Raw genomic sequence first — 19698 nt, 5'->3', positions numbered from 1 at the left:
TTTTGTTACAAACAAAAACAATAGATTGCACAGTGGTCAAATCAGGTGTTTTAGGGTGTCCGTCACCCAAACAGTGACCATTGTACCCATCAAGGAATTTCTCATCATCCCATCATCCACTGTCCTTCTAATCCCTTGTCCCCTTGTCCTTTTTTGTTTTTTGTAGAGACAGAGTCTCACTGTACCACCCTTGGTAGAGTGCCGTGGCGTCACACAGCTCACAGCAACCTCCAGCTCTTGGGCTTAGGCGATTCTCTTGCCTCAGCCTCCCGAGCAGCTGGGACTACAGGCGCCCGCCACAACGCCCTGCTATTTTTTTTTTTTGTTGTTGTTGTTGTTGCAGTTTGGTCGGGGCTGGGTTTGAACCCGCCAGTCTCAGCATATGGGGCCAGCGCCCTATTCACTGAGCCACATGCGCCGCCCCCCCTTGTCCTTTTGAGTCTCCTTTGTCTGTCACTCTACTGACCACATCTTTTAGCATCCATTTATGAGTGAGAACACGTGACATTTGATTTTTTTCTGATGTTTCACTTGAGACAGTAACCTCCAGTTCTGTCCATATTGCTGCAAAAGGCCTGATTCCATTTCTTTTAATAGCTGAATAATATTCAGTTGTGTTCATTTTTTCTTTTCTTTTTTCTTTCTTTTTTTTTTTTTTTTTCCGCAGCTTTTGGCCGGGGTTGGGTTTGAACCCACCACCTCTGGTATATGGGGCCGGTGCCCTACTCCTTTGCGCCACAGGCACCGCCCAGTTGTGTTCATTTTTGTTAAAGACCAGAAGGAAACTTTGCCAAAAGAAGGTTTTTCATGGGTTATAGATTAAGGAAAAATTCTTGTAACTTCCCAGCATTATTTAAAAACTGAAAACCTGTTCCTGTGTGTGTATGCTTTCCTTCTGATAGAAGGCATTTCATAGAAATACACTGCATAAGCAATGGTCTCCAAAGACATGCTGTATGCTGGGGCTTGAAATCACTTCATTAGTTCTAAAGTTCAATGCTAAAATAATGTGTGTAGCAACTAAATATTTCAAACAGATCTTATATGTAATCTATGATATTACATATAATCTGTATTTGCACATTAATTGTGATAATCAGTAGGATGGCCATTTCCTATCATAACTTTGTTCCCAGAAGTATTGTTATTTAGTGGTATACCAGTGTAGTAATTCTCACACACACAAACACACTCTCTCACTCTCTCTCCCAGATAAGAATAAACATATGATCTTGACACCAGTCAGTATTTAGCATTATAAAATATGGTGTCAAATGGTACCTGTGATAAGTAGTAAGTATGATTGAATAACCTATATTAAGAATGATCTTCTGTAGTAATTTCTCTTTGGGTCTCTGCAATAAATGGTTCAAAGATCCTGGAAATAACTAAAATGCAATATCTAAGGTAATTATTTCTAAAATGTAGCCTCTAAAATCAGGGCAATATAGTAATGCTTCCTGTTAATGAATACAGGATCACAATCCTCAACCCCAAAGTAACTTTAAATAAAGAATTACAATTGACTGGTTTCACCCAGATGAACTTGCAGAGACATGAGCCGATATATCAGTGCTCTACCACAATCTATATCTGTAATTTGTGGGGGACAGTAAGTATTTAATGTGTACCAGGCTTTTCTGTAGATGAAAGACACTGTGGTGCCCAGAGTTCCTATTTAATGTGTAGCAGATGAATAACAAGGGCACAAAAGGAATTGATTTTCAACATTTGAAAATTTCTCAGGAAAAGAAGGACAAAGGGAAGTTTACCCTTTAACTGCTGACTTTTCTATTGTTGAATTAAACTAGACATAAATTCAGTTTTATTGGTATCTTGTGGCTAAGATATACAAGGCCTTTGTTTTGTTTTTGTTTTTTTCTAAAAATTTTTATTAGCATCTTTTGAAAAGAACTTGTCTTGCTCTGTTGAAGTTATTAATATTGTGAGGCATGCTTCTTGGCATCATTAAAATATTATCACTTTCATGTGAGCATTTTAGATCTGTTAGGTATGGTAAGAGTATTTTGTAGGTCACTGAATTCTAAAGACAAACAGCTAGAAATAAATTGTCAATTATGTCTTTGTATTTGGGCAATAACATGTTGTATTCCTTCAATGTCTAAAAGCTTTGTGTCTATTCCTTAAACCTATCCAGAAAAACATGATCTTGACACTAGTATGTAGCATTATAAAATATGGTGTATCAAACAGTACTTGTAATAAGTAGTATGTATGATTGAATAACCTATGTTAAGAATGATCTTCTGTAGTGATATCTCTTTGGGTCTCTGCAAAGAGGGATGGGGATGATGAAACAGATCTTTAATATAGCACTGTCTCTGTCTTCGGTAACACGTTCCCAAGAATTTTAAGACTAGGGTTGGGGAAAGAGTTTGGAATTCAGAGGGGCACATTTAATTCCTGGCTCCGGGTCTTACAATTCTTTATAAGAAGGCTGCTGAAACTTTAAAAGCTTTGGTCTTGTCATGATGTGAAGATGAGTGAAAGTGTCTTGTGTAGTGGCTAGAAACTTGAGACATGATCATCTGGTCGTGTTGTAGGTGAGGAAACTCATGTGGCTAAAGGTACACAGCTAGGAAATGGCAGAATCTCAAGTGGAACTCACAGCATGCTGTCAGTCCTCATCTTGTTTCATAACAATGGAATAAGAATGTTTTTATAAGGATCATTAAGGTAATTTTTGGATGCAGGTAAAGGCAACTTTAGTTTGGCTTCTTAAGCTTTCTTCAGTTTAAATTGCAAGATCACTTTTAAGATTTGGGATAGAGTCATTCTTTTCCTCATAATTGTAACAATTTCCTGAGAGTAGAAGAGAGAAATATGGAAGATAATTTCATTTAAATAAAACTGAGGCTTCTCTGGACATGCACAGACTAGAAAGGTGGTTTGACCAAGGACTTGACAAAGAAGTAAAGGGTTAATCCATTAAACAACCCAAAGTTAATGTCATTCCCAAAGAACAATCCAAGCACCTGGTGATGGGTTCAGTTCAGCCATACCTTTTTGCTTAGTTATCATATTGAATTTGTAGATAAATGCTTTTTCCTCCTCAAAATGAGGACACAACTTTGAAGTCTGTGTTATTTTTCCCCACCCTGCTCTTTCCTCACACTTATAAATGTACACCCTATAATAGAATCAGCCTGACACAAGTCCTTAGCCGTCATGCTTGAATATCACCTGAAGTCTAAAGAGCTCTCTGAACCCCTCTGGGACAGATCTGAAACAGGGCTGGCTTCCTTGGACTAGGATAGAGCATCCTATACCAGTTCTCACCATTGTTGGCCCCCAGGGTGGGGAATCTGTTAGGTCAGGATGGTGTGTGTTGAAAAGATACTTCGTTACTTTCAGAATTTTCATCTGTTTTTAAATTCAGGCGTTTTCATGAATATGAACAATTTGACACCAAATAAGGTTCATGTAGCATTGTGCTTTAGACATTTTATGGATTTTCTTAGAAAAAGAGGCCTTAATTCATAGAAATGAGAGATGTCTGCCCATAATAGTGAGAGATGTCTGCCCATAATAGTAAAAATATACATTTTCCTTAAATTATAAGAGCTACTGATTTAAAACTGTATTTTGAAATTAATGCGCATTCTTTAAAAATGTGACCTGCCCAGGCTAGTTTGTTATTTTATACATACAACTAAATTACTCACGTCCCCTTTTTCTTTCAACAACAAATTATGGAGGCGTCATGGATAGTGCTGTCACAGAGGCCACATCAGCCCCTGGTTTATGTTGATTGTTATTTCTGGAGGAGTCAAATAACAACATTTTAAGAGTCATAATGAAGTTTAATGTGAAGGCTTTTGAAAAAAAAGTTTGGTTTCATCTACTTCTTATGGGTGATCCAGAACTGGTCAGCAGCTGCCCTGTACCCCCCATGGTTATCACCTCTCTTGCAGGGAAGTGGGAAGATCGGGTGGGAAGCTTTGCCAGGCTGGCTGATGAAGTGTTTTAGAAGGGTTAGGTACATTGCAGCGTGCAGAGAGATTAGCGGAAGCTAAAAGGAGGGACCAATCTGTGTCAGGAGAGAGGGAGAAAACTGTTAGGTGAGGATGGTTGGGAGTGGTGCTGGGGGTGGGAGAAGTTGGATGTTTTGGCTGCATACTCACGAGATAGAATGGGCAAGATGTGATTGATTTGCTGTCAGGAAAGAAGAGGGAGTCATGGTTTTCAGTGAGTTTGCCATATACACATTGGGTGATTTTACTTGAATGACCTTCAAAAACTTCTGGAAGAGTAAATTGAGCACAAAGGCTTAAGTTCATCCCGTCTAATGGGAAAACCAGTAAAGTACTCTGCAGGATGATATTTACATCTGTTACCTCATGTAATTATTATAAAGATTATATACCTTCTATTCTCAAGTGTCTGGTTTAGGTAAGTTATAGACCATGGTCAGTTGTTTAGATAATCATCTCACTAGCACACCTCAGAGCCAGATGGGTGTGGTAGAAAGGATGTGAGAGGAGGACCCAGAAGACCTGAATTCTGTCCCCATCGTGGGTCTTTGGATGATTATTTGTATTCTTGTCAGCCTTCATCTCTCCTTAAGGAATAAAAAATGATATTCATTTATCTTACACTTTTATTTAAAGACATTTTTACATAAATGTTTTAATTTATAATATTTTAAGAGCTATAAAACAAGGCATTACTGTCTAGTCATCTTCCAGACAGTTTAATTACAATATGCACTAAACTGTTATGAGCCAATATTCTTTCCTTTGTTTCCCTCTTTTTATCTGAAATCAGCTTCTGTTGTAGACATCTACTCATCTCTTTCCTAGATCATGTATAATCTATATAATCCAAATCTATAACAATGTAGATGTGGATAATAATTCATAAATTATTATTCTCTCCCCTTCATAGGGATTTTAAGGAATCAGAGCTTTAGAATCAGAAGACCAGAGTTCTGGTCCTAGCTTGGCTGTTTGTTTCTTCTGAGCTATAGATAGCTCTAACTTCTGTGATAATTTCTGAAGTTAGCCGCCTTCTTTCTACCTCACTTTTCATATCTGTATGGAGCTAGTCATGCCCATTCCGCATAGAAAAACCAGTGTTCTGAAAGGTTGACAGTAAAGGGTGGAAACATTTCAGGAGGAGAGAAGAGTTAAAAACACTTAATAGGTGAGGTTAATAGGAAGAAGGCTTGGAGTCAGGAATAAATAATTCATAGATACTATTTGTAGGCATGCCATACATCCATAACTTACCCAAACTTGGAAGACTTTGGAGTAAATGAGGATGCTCTTTTGCTATAAAGCAGGCTGTCCCAGTCACACAGGAACCTCTTGTCAGCAGAGTTATTGGGGCGGAGAGTGCATGAAGTTTGTTTTACTTGACATGAAATAAGATGACCTATAATGAGCGTTTAACCCTGCACCAGGCAGGATACAACGGGCTTTCTACACTTTCGCTCATTTACTTCCCATATCAGCTCTGATGGAGCAGATAGTGTTTTCTTCATTTTGCAGGTAAGACAGCTGAGTCGAGGAGGGGTTAGGCCACCTGCTCCGTGGCTCGTGGTCCGTCTGCAGCCTGGGTCTCACACCACCTTCTTCATAGCTGCGTGGCAGGCGTGGAATGTATACTGGCACATCTACTTCTTCATTGGACTTCTTTCAGATGATTTCTACTAAGTTCTATAACTTTCAATGGGTTTATAGATTAATAATTATTATTAACAATAGAATGACACTGCACTTGTGGTGGAGACCTAAGCAAGATGATGCTTTCTGTGCTTCCTCTTTTTACAATGTGTGATATGTATATTTCCTCTAGAACGTAACGCCTACATTAGCAAAAATCAGAAGTCAGTGAATCTGTTCATCTTAAACTGTTTCATTTTTTCTGTTTTTCTATTTCCTATATGTGTACAAATAAAGGGTTTTTTTTTTTTTCTAGTAAACACTGTAAGATTTTGGCTATTTCCATAGAAACTTCTGTAACTCTTATTTGAGATCCACAACTTGTATATTAGCTTAGGTGATTGAAGCACAAACCGGAAATGAGCATAGAAACAGATAATAAATAATTGTACTGTTCTAATAGTTTCAAGTTTTAAGCCACAAAGTGATTTTTACCCGGATTAAAATAGCCTTTAATCATTATTCTAATAAAGGTGCAGCTCGGCACAATTGTATCAAAGTTGGGCAGTTTTGTGGCTCTTAAGCAGAGACACTGATCAAATCTTTATACTTTCTATTTCCTGCTGAGCCTTGATAGTGTAAGCTAGTCACTCTGAGAGATTCATCTTTTACTTTTAGATGGGAGTGGAACCTGTGCAGGCTGTCCCACGCTGTGGAAATGCTCTCTATGTAGACTGAGTAGAATGTAGGATTCTCCCAGCATTAAAGTCCTCACAGTCTGCTTAGTCCGATTTATTCCCAGAAGATGTTGGCGCCCTCAAAGCACAAGTTAGGATGCTTTGAAACTATCACATTTTTCTAATTAAAAGGTCAGCTGTTTGATTATGTAGACGCTCGTGGTGAAGTGGAAAGAACACTGGACTTGGAACAGCCTGGGGTTGCTCACTTCTTAGAGCTTTGGTTTTCTTATCTGTGGAAGTGGGATAATGTTTATGTGACCTACTTTGTAATTTAGCTGAGAGGTGTACAAGTATTTTATTTTTTAAAAAGTTACCTTGAAAATAGGCATTGCATCTATGTAAAAGAGAGAGAAAATAAAAACCAAGTAAGAAATGATTCTGGGCTGTGTGTAGTAGCTTACAACTAGAATCCCAGCAATTTGAAAGGCCAAGGTGGGAGGATTACTTGAGCCCAGGAGTTCAAGACCATCCTGGGCAACATAGCAAGATCCTATCTCTACAAAAGATTTAAAAGTTAGCCAGGTGTGTAGTAAATAACTGTACTCTAAGTTACTTGGGAGGCTAAGGCAGGGGGATCCTTTGAGCCCAGGAATTAGAAGTTGTAGTGAGCTATGATGACATCACTGTATTCTAGTCTTGGCAACAGACCAAGATTCTGTTTCTAAAAAATTAAAAGTAAAAAATGAGGATGGGCACAGTGGCTCTTTCCTATAATCCTAGCCCTCTGGGAGGCCAAAGTAGGAAGATAACTTGGGCTCAGGAGTTCAAGACCAGACTGAGCAAGAACCAGATCCTGTCTCTATTGAAAATAAAAAAATTAGCTGGGCATTGCTGTGGTGCACACCTGTAGTTCTCAGTAGACTGAGGCCAGAGAATAGCTTGAGCTCAGGAATTCAAGATTAGCCTGAGCCAGAGTGAGGTCCCATCTCTACTAAATGTGGAATGTAAAGGTCTTAGCAAAATAACTAAGAAAATGCCACCAAAGCTATGTTAACTAGTGTGATGAAAATGTGTCAAATGGTCTATGAACCAAGTGTGTGGTGCCCCATGATCATACTAATGTACACAGCTATGATTTAATAAAAATAAAGAAAAGAAAGAAAGAAAGAGAGGGAGGGAGGAAGGAAGGAAGGAAGGAAGGAAGGAAGGAAGGGAAGGAAGGGAAGGAAGGGAAGGAAGGAAGGAAAGGAAGGAAAGGAAGGAAAGGAAGGAAAGGAAGGAAGGAAAGGAAGGAAAGGAAGGAAAGGAAGGAAGGAAAGGAAGGAAGGAAAGAAAGAAAGAAAGAAAAATTAGCTAGGCATGGTGGCAGATGCCTATAGTCCCAGCTACTCTAGAGGGAGGCTAAGGCAGAAGAGTCGCTTGAACCCAGGAGTTTGAGATTGCTGTGAGCTAGACTGATGCCATGGCACTCTAGCCTGGGCAACATGATGAAGACTCTATCTCAAAAAAAAAAAAAAAAGTAAGAAAGGAAGTGATTCTAATAGGAAAACGACATGGGAAATAAAGTAGCAACTATGTGAGATTAGAAAGGAAATAAGAAAGACTACACAAGTCAAGCTTGTTGGGATTGGCTTTGAGTAGTTGTAGGAGCTAAAGAAAGAGGAGTTTGCAGTAAAATGACATAGAGTCTTGGGTCTGAGTGTCGCCAGTGACTAAAATGGACAATTTAGTGGTTAGGGTTTAGGTAATTCTGACTTAGAGGAGCATCCTGGGGCACTTATGTAGAGAACAGCCAGTTGAGAGTAAGAGTGAGAAGCTCAGGAGGGAGAAGGGTGAGGAGAGTCCTTTGCTTACAGCTGATGGTTGAAACGATGGCTCTAACGAGGAAGAGTTTAGGAAGGATGGGATGTTTGTCTTTGCTATACTAGTGCCCTCCCACTCCTGCCAAATATTTACAGGGGAATGAACAAACAGCAGAGAAAGTTACAGTGCAAGAACAACTTTTAGTACCATCTAGGAAACCAATATTAGAGAAAATTTCAATAAGGAGCACGTGAAAGGGAGGAATGAGGAAGTTGTCAACAGTGGTGAATCTTCAGAAAGTGTGAGGACAGTGTGGATGGAGAAAAGAGAGTTACAAATGACACATAAGGAGAAAGTAAGTTCATGTTCTTTATCTATAGGAGGGACTATGTGCTCTCTGATTCTAAAAGTTGTCATGGGCCTGATCTGGAGCAAGGATTGGATCTACCTCCTCCCTCCTTCCAGGCAAAAGGAGGAGGTAGTGTCAGTACCTGCCATTTATTCAAGACCTACTGAGGTCAAGCGCTGTGCTTAGCACTGACATAATCCTGGATAAGCCTGCTTTACGGTTTGCCGTCCCAAGAGGCTAAGGAACTTGAATGTGGCTCTAAAGTCACTAAGTGATGAAGTGGGAAATGAAATGCAGGTCAGCTTGACTCTGAAGTCTATGCCATTCCCTTCATGCACCTGACACTTTGCCTTTGGTGCCTCCAACTTCCTGGTCCAACCTCTGTCTACTTTCAGGGGTGAAGTCTCCTTCTACTCTGTTCCTGCAACAATAGGATCTGAGAAAAGATCTGAGATCGACAAAGCATGACATTTTGGAAAGAGTATTTGATGTGTAGTCCAAAACATCTGGGTGAATGAAACCTTAGTTACGTAATTTTATATCTTTGTGACTTTGGGCAAGTAGTTTACTTAGAAAGTTATTTGGACACCTCAGGTTCTGACACTGCAAAATGTGTGTGAAAATGGGTTTAAACTGTCAAGTGGAATACACGTATAAGATGCTGTGATCTGAGTGTGAATTTAAGTCAGCATATTACTGTCTATAGAGTTCTTTACATTTTGGAAGTTTTTTTTTTTTTTTTTTTTTTTTGTAGAGACAGAGTCTCACTTTATGGCCCTCGGTAGAGTGCCGTGGCCTCACACAGCTCACAGCAACCTCCAACTCCTGGGCTTAAGCGATTCTCTTGCCTCAGCCTCCCGAGTAGCTGGGACTACAGGCGCCCGCCACAACGCCCGGCTATTTTTATTTTTTGTTGCAGTTTGGCCGGGGCTGGGTTTGAACCCGCCACCCTCGGCATATGGGGCCGGCGCCTTACCGACTGAGCCACAGGCGCCGCCCTGGAAGTTTTAATTGTAATCATTTTATTTAAATTTATTAAGCATCAATTGTGTGCAAGTACTTTGAGAAAATTATTGATGCGTAAAACTTAATGCAGGAGAAAATACTTTGTCTCTCAGAAAAAGAATATTCAATAGTAAATGTGAGAAGGGACATATTTTGCTGGAAGGACATAAAGACCATTATCTGTGTATCTAAAATAATAAGATAAAGGAAATTATTATTTTCTTAAGGACAAAGAAAATTGCTGATGTGAAACAAAGTGTCAAAAATCTTTCATACCCATTTTGGCATTCAAAAGCCTCAGTCCATTATCTTTACTTCCCTAGTTAGCCTTGCATTTACTCTGTTTAGCAATGGGGAAGTTTGTAATCAGCGTTCTTTATTTGACTCACAGACGAACTTTGGTCATTTGGCTTGTTCTTATTTTTCAGATAGGGAGGAAAATAGTCTTTAGGCTGAAAAGGGAACACTTTATCATAAATAAAGGAATTACTATAAAGTGCCACAGCTTTGGGAATGAAATTTGCTATCAAATGGCTCATTGTGGGCTTTCTATTCAGTCCTGAGGGTGGGGAAGAGGGGGGAGGAGGAGAAGGAGAGAGGGACATTGGTGAGTTCTCACCTAAGGTGCACAATGTAAGGGTATACAGCACATCCCCTAAGTGAAGGGCTCAATTATAACTTAAACTTTACCTTAGAAATGCAAACAATGCAACCTAATCATTTGTACCCTCCTATCAATCTGAAATAAAAATTTAAAAAAGTAGAAAAAAGAACCACTCCTGAGAGGCCTGAAAGAGAAGCTCAGTTATTAAAAAATAAATAAAATAAAATAAACAAATAAAACAACCATCAGGAAATACTAGCCTGAATGTAAAAAAGTACACATTGAAAAATGTAAATTAGTTTTAAGCCATTGACCACGTTTCCTCCACTAACACATACACTTGTGGGTGTTAGGCATAATTTGTAGTTTCTACCTTTGTAAACAGCAGGAAGTGTAGAAACTTAAACTGATTCAAACTGGAGCACTCACAAAATCCAGTACCTTCCGCTGTTCCCAGAGTTGCGACTGTGCAGGGACTGAGTGTCACTGGTCAGGCATCAGTCTTGCAAGTATGGATCAGCTAACAGGAAATTGAATAGATAAATTCTGTATTAGTAGAAATTACTTTTTTAGTTTTCAAATAAGCTTTTTAAAAGGCACACACACTTTGAGGTTTTTCTGAGTCGAACCTTCACTGAAGTTCCCTCACATTCATTGCAGTCTAGTGTCAAGAGAAATGAAAGTTTGCAGATTTTTTTGTAGCCTAGATCATTTAAATTGCTCTTTGTTGTATGTTCCTACAGCTGAAGGCTGTTTTTGTCCCAGTGGTGGGTGGTAAATGAATAGGATTGAACAACTTAAGGATGAAACTAGAGGTAAAACTAGCCAGACTCCTCAAATCCTGGATCAGAACCAGGCAATACTAGGCAAGAAGGCTCAATTCCCAGCAGCTTCACCACCCAGAACATCTGTTTCTGCATTTGGCATAATTCCACCTTTTTATTTGTAAAATTGTTCCCATCTTTGAAAACACTTTAAAAAATAAAGCAGTCCCCCATTCTGTCTCCTTGTCCCACTTCCCAGCACATACATTTGTAATTACCTGGTTTAGTCTGTGTGTTTAATCAGTTTAAACTGAGAACGTTGCATACATCTGATTTCAATCTGAAGGAGCCATTGAGCATTGGGCAGTTACCACCCTCATGTCTGCCAAAACACGCCTCTGCCAAGAAACGGATAGGACTCACACCAGGGTATTTCCTAAAGAAGCCACTTGACTCAGATTAGATGTTTAATTTCTTTAAAATATTGTTTTGGATTTGAGTCTCTGTTCTCTAATTGGGATATTCTAATGTAATTTAGGAATATCGCTTATTTGCTGAGTTTGTTCCAGGATCCAGCTGGCATTTTTGTAGAAACCTAAACCTCAAGGAAGTAAACTCCACTCTGTGTGCTGAGTGCCATCCATGACTGCTCTAAAGGGCCAGCCAGGCCCACGTGTGTTCGTGTCTTTGTGGAACCAGGATATGTGCAATGCGGTTAAACTAATTTTGAGAGAATAGGGCTTTCAGTTATACGAATGAAGCTTCGGATCATAGGTTCACATCTTTTGAAATATTTTCTTAAGGTAATGTAGAAAAATCGCTTTGTTCTAGAAGTAATGATTAATTTTAACTTTATTTTACTTTTTTATTTTTGAGTCAGTGCCTTACACTGTTTATTGCCCAGGCTGGAGTGGCTGGAGTGTAGTGGCCTGCTGATCACTCACTACAACTTCCAATACTCCTATCTCAGCCTTCTGAGTAACTGGAACTATAGGCATGTGCCACCAAACCTGACTTTTTTTTTTTTTTTTTTAGTAGAGATTGGGTCTTCCCATGACAGCCAGGTTGGTCTCCAACTCCTGGCCTCAAGTGATCTTTCACTCCTGCCTCTTATTAAAGTACTGGGATTATGGGCATGAGCCACCATACATGGCTGTTTTACTTATGACATTGACATATCAATCAAGTTTCCAGATTTCCTCATCTGTGTTTACTTAAAACACCTTTCATTGGTTAGAATTTGAGACCGTAAGTTTTTGTTTTGTTTTGCATTTCCTTGTTGAGCTGTAACTATCCTTCCCTTCCCTTTCATCTCATCATTTTCCTTCCCTGCCCTTTCCCTCTCCTTCCCCTTCCTTTCCCTTCCTTTCCCTTCCCTTCCCTCCCCTTTCCCTTTTCTTTCTTTCTCTTTCTCTCTTTATTTCTTTTCTTTGTTCTCTCTCTCTTTCTCTCTCTTTCTTCCCTTTCTTTCCTTTCTTTCCTTTCTTTTCTTTCTTTTGCCAGGACTGGGTTTGAACCCACCACCTCCAGCATATGGGGCCAGCACCTTACTCCTTTGAGTCACAGGTGCTGTCCCTACCCTTTCCTTTCCCTTCCCTTCCCTTTCCTTTTATAATTTTCCTTCCCTTTGTATTTTCCTCCCCCCTTTCCCTTTCCCCTCTCCTCTCCTCTCCTTTCCCCCTCCCCTGCCCTTCCCTTCTCTTCCTTTCCCTTCCCTCCCTTTCTTCCTTTCTTTCTCTTTCTTTCTTGCTTTTACTTTCTTGCTCTTTATTTCATTTGCACTTTACTGCTTAAGGACCACAATTTCTGAGTGACAAAGAAAAATAAGAACATAGAGCTGTGCTCTTATTTTTTTATTCCCCTCCCCCCAAGCTGTGCTCTTCCTATAGTTTTGAAACTAGATTTCATGAGTTTATAGACTTCAGCATGTGAAAGCCTCTAAGAACCTTTCTTTATTAGCAAAGTTACGGTAAATGCTAAAAATTCCTTACACATTTTGCACAGGGGTAAAGCCATATAAGTCAGGGTATTATCAGCAGGCTCATGAGCTCACCCTGAGTTACACAACTAGTAGGCTAAAAGCAGAACAAATGGAGGGAACACAGTGAGAAGACCTATGATATGTATCTATATTATGACTTTAAAAAAAATCTATTTTAATTGTGACATAACCACATACCATCAGCTGGTTGGGGTTACCAGAGGGTAGTCAGAAGTTTGTTTCTTAAGAAAATAATGATACACAGTGGAGATAAAAATTTGAATGGCATAAAGCTCAGATCACTTGACGTAGCATTTCACAATGGGGTTGGCTGTGACAAAGAAACTAGAAACACTTTAAAAACTGAAATGAACATTTAAAGTGGCTTTCTGTAAATGTGGAATGTAAAGGTCTTAGCAAAATAACTAAGAAAATGCCAGGAAGGCTATGTTAACTAGTGTGATAAAAATGTGTCAAACGGTCTATGAACCAAGTGTATGGTGCCCCATGATCATATTAATGTACACAGCTATGATTTAATAATAAAAAAAAATAATAAAGTGGCTTTCTGACATTTTCCTCCTCCTGTTAGGACCCTGTAGTATTATCACAATTAATCACCCCTTCTTGCCCCCTGCAGTCTCTCCCCCACAGTGCTCTTCTGTCTCTGTAAGTCTGTGTTCTCATTCATGAACAGACTACGTTAAAGTTTAAATTCCAGAGAGAACTTCATCGCCACTTTCCTCACATCTTGTGAACACTGCCCCAGGCTGCCAGCAGACTTGCTGGGCTCTAAGTTTTGTGCTCCTCTTTCACAGACGAGCCATTTCCCTCTGCTTTTTTGACTTCCCAAAACTGCTGAGGCACAGAGGAGCTCATCAGCTGGAAAGCATTGTATGAAAGTACAATTATTATTTGCCCAGCTTTAGTGTTTCCCATTTTTCAAAGCCAAATTAGGCCCAGTCAGATTGATTCATTTCACAAATACTTATCAAGCACCTCCTGTCTACCAGGCACTGTTCTGGGTGCTTAGGACATACCAGAGGAAACACAAACCAAAGAGCATGCCATCTAGGGAGCAGAGGGAAAGGGGATTGAGTTAAGACAGTCTTAGTCAGGTGTAAACTGAATAACTGCAGAGGGAATTGCTAAACATGTGGAGAGGTTCAAGTGCCTTGCCTCACCCTGTCCAGTCAGTGAGGGACCAGGGAAGAGCATCTTTCACTCCATTTCGTCAAATCCAATATAGGCTTCTAGTAGTTTCTTTGTGATTTCCCATTAACATCAAGAAAGAAGAAGCTTCTGCCCTGAGTGATAAGTCTATGTCTGACCATGGTGGTTATAGGTATCACAAGGGAAAAATTTGTTATAGTGATTACTAGTAAGCAGGAGTGAATAGGGGACATAGATGGAAAGGTAACCAAACCTAAAAAGAAAGGATTCTATAGTAAAAACTGAAAAGCTCTTCAGCCACTTTGTCTAGTGCCGTAAGGGGCGGCACCTGGGGCTCAGTCGGTAGGGCACCGGCCCCATATACCGAGGGTGATGGGTTCAAACCCGGCCCCGGCCAAACTGCAACCAAAAAATAGCCGGGCGTTGTGGCAGGCGCCTGTAGTCCCAGCTGCTCGGGAGGCTGAGGCAAGAGAATTACTTAAGCCCGAGAGTTGGAGGTTGCTGTGAGCTGTGTGAGGCCACGGCACTCTAGGGCCATAAAGTGAGACTGTGTCTCTACAAAAAAAAAAAAAAAAGCTGATTAGAAAAAAAAAAATAGGTCCATGTCCAGTGCCGTAACAGTTGATGACCAAAAGGTTTGGACAGTCCTGCCCCTAGTGCCTGCATGTTTCTGTGTTCAACGTGACTGTCCATCCATATACACCTGAACTTTCCATCCTGACCGTGTAGTTGGTGAAGATAAGGGCACAGTGCTGCTTAGCATACTTAATCAGTCTTTTGCTTCACCAGGTATTAATTTGGGGTCTTGTTTTCTTTCACCGTCTCCTTTAGAGCTGCTGGAATTGTGGCCGTAAAGCGAGTGAGACCTGCAGTGGCTGTAACACAGCCCGATACTGTGGCTCATTTTGCCAGCACAAAGACTGGGAGAAGCACCACCACATCTGTGGACAGACCCTGCAGGCGCAGCAGCAGGGGGACACGCCCGCGGTCAGCTCCTCTGTCACGCCCAACAGTGGGGCTGGAAGCCCGATGGACACACCACCAGCAGCCACTCCGAGGTCAACCACCCCGGGGACCCCTTCCACCATAGAGACAACCCCTCGCTAGACGTGACCCGGAACTGTCAGAGCAAAGACAACACCACCAACATGAAACCAATTCCTCATCCTCAAATGCTCAAAGTCGGTTTTTTTTTCTGTTTGTTTGTTTATAGATGAATTATCCTATTTCAGTACTTCAGCAAGAGAGAACCTAACTGTATCTCGAGGTGGTAGTAAAACAGAGGGCCAGTAACGGGTCGTAATGACTTATTGTGGATAACAAAGATATCTTTTCTTTAGAGAACTGAAAAGAGAGCAGAGAATATAACATGAAATGATAGATTTGACCTCCTCCCTGTTATTTTCAAGTAGCTGGGATTTTAAACTAGATGACCTCATTAACCGATGCTTTACCAAACAGCAAACCAAGAGATTGCTAATTGCTGTTGAAAGCAAAAATGCTAATATTAAAAGTCACAATGTTCTTTATATACAATAATGGATAAAAAGAGGAAACCCCTCAAGGGCATGAGCATTGGATACAGCAGTAGACATTTTAACAAGAAGATGAATGGCGTCCGTGGGTTGCTAACTGAACTTTGAAGACCCGCTACAAAGTGCGCAGATGTGCAGCAGATTGGAAGGAGACACAGATGTTCGGTCTTTTTCCTGTTTCTGAAAAGAAATAATAATATCCAGGTCAACAGAATAAAAAATGAAAGATGATTTGCAGTGGGATGTATGAATACAGCAGCAAGAAAAAAAATGCCATAATACAAAAGGCTCCTTTATATGTATGTATATGTATATGTATACATATATACACACACACACACACACACACAGAAGTAAGAGACTCAGCCTGCAGTTAATTAGCATTCTGGCAGCTTTGACATCAGCCAGCTGCCCTAAATAACCCTTCAACATTTCTTCACTTTTGCAAGGTTCCACAGAGTAAGACATTGGGTCTATTCCAGCTCATTCATTTTATACTGAAAAAAATAGTAATAATAATAATTTTTAAAAAAACGGTGGCTTCAGCTCCAGCCCCTTTCCAAAATTTTTCAACCCCACCCTGTTTGGATTTTTAATTAAAAACTAGTAGTTCTCTTGGTGTTAAAACACTTCTGTCCTGTGAGGTTTCCCAATGGTGTTTTTCTTGTAAATGTGTTGGACAAATGTGAAGATGCATTGTAGTTTAACCATATGCCCACATTTAGTCTCTTTATTCCTAGTTGGTGAGAAACCTGTATCTTTCTATGCTGCTTTTATATCTGTATGTATTAGTGATATTTCTCTAGTAGTTAAAAAAAAAAAAAAAAGAAAAAAAAAAGACTTTTTTGGTTGTCCTCAAGAAAAGAAAAAAAAAAAAGCTATCTTTCGGAGCTGCTATTTCACTCTCTTATAGGATTTTTTTTTTTTCCTGAAAATCAGCATGCTTCACGGAATGCTAACATAATGGTGTTTTTGTAAGAGGGATGTACATAAATGTATTTTGCACTGTCACAATGACTCCCTAGGCATGCTTTTTTTTTTTTTTCCGAGCAAACTCTTTTTAAATATGCTAGAGCCATTTCACCAAGTTTAGCTGTAGCATAGAGTAGTTGTGGAATTTTTCTTTTTCCTTTTTTTTCTTTTTTGAAAAATCATTTATTAGGGACTTTTTTAAAAAAATAAAATAATGAGATAATTCTACTTAAAAAAAAAAAAAGGACAGTGCATGCATATTGCTGTAAGGTTGTTTAAGTATTTCTAATTTTACAAAAATAAAAAATCATTAGAACTCCAAATGCTGAGGTGTAGACTGACAGCTTTAACAGTGCTGAATGCCAGGTTATACAGTATTCTTACAAAAAGGGAAGTCAGCCAAAGACTGATCTGATGGACCAAAATCGGAATTTTGAAAAGCACCAGTACTACTTTCCAAATGATCAGCAGGTTAAACATGTTCAGCAAGGTATAGTGTGAATCCATTAACCCTTCGTTGTCCAGGGTCCAGACCAGAACTACTTGTTAGTTTTGAAAACAGTAGCCCAGGATGTGGTTGTGTGCTTTAGGAAAGTCAGCAGTGCTGCAGGCTGTGTAGACAACCAAAGTTTACAAGGCTGGGAAGACACTTCTCCACATACATATACACCAGGCATTTCTTTAAAAATCAGAATCAATCCATTAGCTTTGGGGGTGGGGGTTAAATGTAGCCCTGGGATACAGTTTTAAGTGGCTTTTAAGTATCTGCATAGAGGCAATCCTAAGGTTTGCTTTAAAGTCTCTTAAATTGAACTTTTTTTTTTAGCATTTCTTCCCTGTGTTTTAATATACAAGTTGGTTTTAATTTTGTTAGGGTGGTATTATGTTTTATTTTTTAATGGCTTTTTAGTTTAGGAAGTTCTGATGAGCAAATAAATACATCTATCTGCATGTTGGAAGTCCATCTGCCAGCACACCTGCTTCAAGCGAAATGAAAGCACATAACCAGGCTCTGAATGGGTTATATTTTATCATGGTGCTCCCAGAATCCTTTGACCTCACTCTGCTTTCTAGTCTGCTTGTGACACTGGACAGTCCTTTCTTACAGAGCTATTATATGTTCTAGGCTACGAAGGGTTAAATAATCCCAAAAATGAGGTATATCATACCCACACGTCTTTAGAAGCTGTGATGTATGTGAAACAGCACTGTTATTCTTAACACTAGTGTGTAAAATAAGGATTAGTACAGTACGTCTCATTACTTTTTAATTCAGGGCACCCTGAGTGAAAACAAATACAAAAAAAAAAAAAAATCCCTAACTCTGAGCTCTATCTCTGATTCCTCTTCCTCCTTCCCCTCTTCCTCCTCCTCCTCTTCCTCTCCTCCTGTTTTGCTACATTCTCCTCAGTGGCAAAAAGTTTCACTCTACCTCTGACAGCATGTATATTGCACCAGTAGCTAACAAAAACTGGTCTAGTCAAACCAAATGGGCACAAAAGAACCAGGATACCAAAAGTTAAGCTCATACAGCTGCAAACCATATCACTTCTTGGTAACAATGCAGACCTCATAAACCTAAAGAAGAGAAAGAAAAGAAAAACTTTTGTTACTTTCCTTTTTTGCTTGTCACTTATATACAGGCTATGTGAGAGTATAATTTGTAGGTATAACACATTTAAAAAAAGTTATCTTCATTGCATAGAATGGAATGGTGGTCGCTGATAGGAATAGGGCGTCCTCTGTCTCTTACCTCTGTCTCTTACTCTTTCTCTCTTTTTCTCTGTCATGAGACTGTGTGTGACAGGGCCACCTGTCGTTTTCTTTTTTCTTTTTCTTAACTTTTTTCTTATGTGTAGGTGCATGTCTTGGGGATTTAAAAATTTCAAGGCTGGTTTACTTACGCAAAGCATGCCTATACGTCTGGAATACTTAGGGAAAGAAAGCGACTCCATGTTGTCCGAATTCCTCAAGGGACAGAAAAAAATTGGAGACTGTTGAAATGCAGATTTGAAGTAATTTTTTTAAAATATTATTTTGGGTTCTGCGACATTATTGTGAAAAATTAAAGTTGTTGTGCAATACTTAATTCAGACATGTACCACAAGTTAATGGTAGACTAACACTGGGGGGTGGGGTCTAGGCATCATGCTTTTGTCAGCATACTCTTGAGCTTTTAAGTCTACTATGTCTGAACTGTGGTTTCTTGTTTATCCTTTTTTCCTTAGTTGGACTGTAATGTATGGTCTGTCAACCTGTGAATCTTTAAAGTATGATTCAGGTATTGTTGTATTCTTTACTGTGTAATAAAAAAGTTTAAAAAAATCTGTATCCTCTGTCTCATCCTCGGTGTGTACCATGGGTGCCCAGCCAGTGACCCCAGCCTCCGTGGTGCTAGAGCTCTTGGGTAGGGTTTAATCAGCTCCCCAGCCTGCCTCTAACTTGAGTCAGCTTATGGCTGTGTGGTGACTGGGAAAGGATTCACAAGTCAGGTTAGAGCATAGGTGATGTTTCCTGAGTGGGAGGAGGATGAGAAGTCCCTGTAGGAAAGGAGAGCTTGGCTTGCTTAGCTTAGCTGCTACACGGACAACAGAGGCCCTTTTGGCTGCATTTTGACAAAATCAGTGCCTAAATCTGAGTTGCCCTCTCCCCAGGGGTCCATGCCAACCTCACGAGGCTCAGGCTCTCGGCGAGTGGCTCAGCTTCCCCGTGCACAACTGAACCACAGACCCCCTGGTGCAGAGCGCCTCTTCTACCCGCCTTGCTCCCATCCTTCTCTACTACAAGTTGTCAGCATTTCCACCTCCTTTTAGTATGTTATTGATATCCACTATGGCTGTCTCTAATTTGGCTGGGAAGTCCAAATTATCCCCTCTGATACTTCCTTTTCTATATCCTAGTTACAAAGTGGGTGGGAGTTTGGAGACTCAATCCTTCTCCACCTACTCCATGATTTCTACTAATTTTTTTGTGTGGTTTTCAGTTTTTGTGTGTTCTTAAAAAAAAATAATGTATATGCTGTGTTGTAGCAGAAATTTCTGTCTTCTCTGCCCACTGCCAACTTGATAGGCAAAGAAATAGTTGCATAGAATCAAGGATGACAGAGCACCTGCCTAGAGCCTGTACCTGGGGAGAGGTCATGGAGGTGGATGCTGGTAAGTGGGAGGGTAGCCTGGGCCCCTCCAGCTTCCTGCTTGTCCCTGAC

At 39.9% G+C, this 19698-nt stretch overlaps 1 protein-coding gene across 2 annotated transcripts in view; it reads left to right on the top strand.

The window, feature by feature from the left end:
* Window positions 1-18810, top strand: part of RUNX1T1 (RUNX1 partner transcriptional co-repressor 1) — a 143110-nt gene extending 124300 nt beyond the window's left edge. For both annotated transcript variants that reach the window (XM_053558978.1, XM_053558977.1), the window contains one exon: window positions 14818-18810. In XM_053558978.1, coding sequence (XP_053414953.1) covers window positions 14818-15093 — 276 coding nt within the window. In that variant the 3' untranslated portion in view covers window positions 15094-18810. The remainder of the gene's footprint in view (window positions 1-14817) is intronic.
* The last annotated feature ends 888 nt before the right edge of the window (window positions 18811-19698 follow it).

The sequence above is a fragment of the Nycticebus coucang genome, chromosome 13, assembly GCF_027406575.1.
Source record: "Nycticebus coucang isolate mNycCou1 chromosome 13, mNycCou1.pri, whole genome shotgun sequence".
Lineage (NCBI taxonomy): Eukaryota > Metazoa > Chordata > Mammalia > Primates > Lorisidae > Nycticebus > Nycticebus coucang.
Note: the sequence above shows the minus strand (reverse complement) of the source record. Positions and strands in the feature narration are given on the sequence as shown.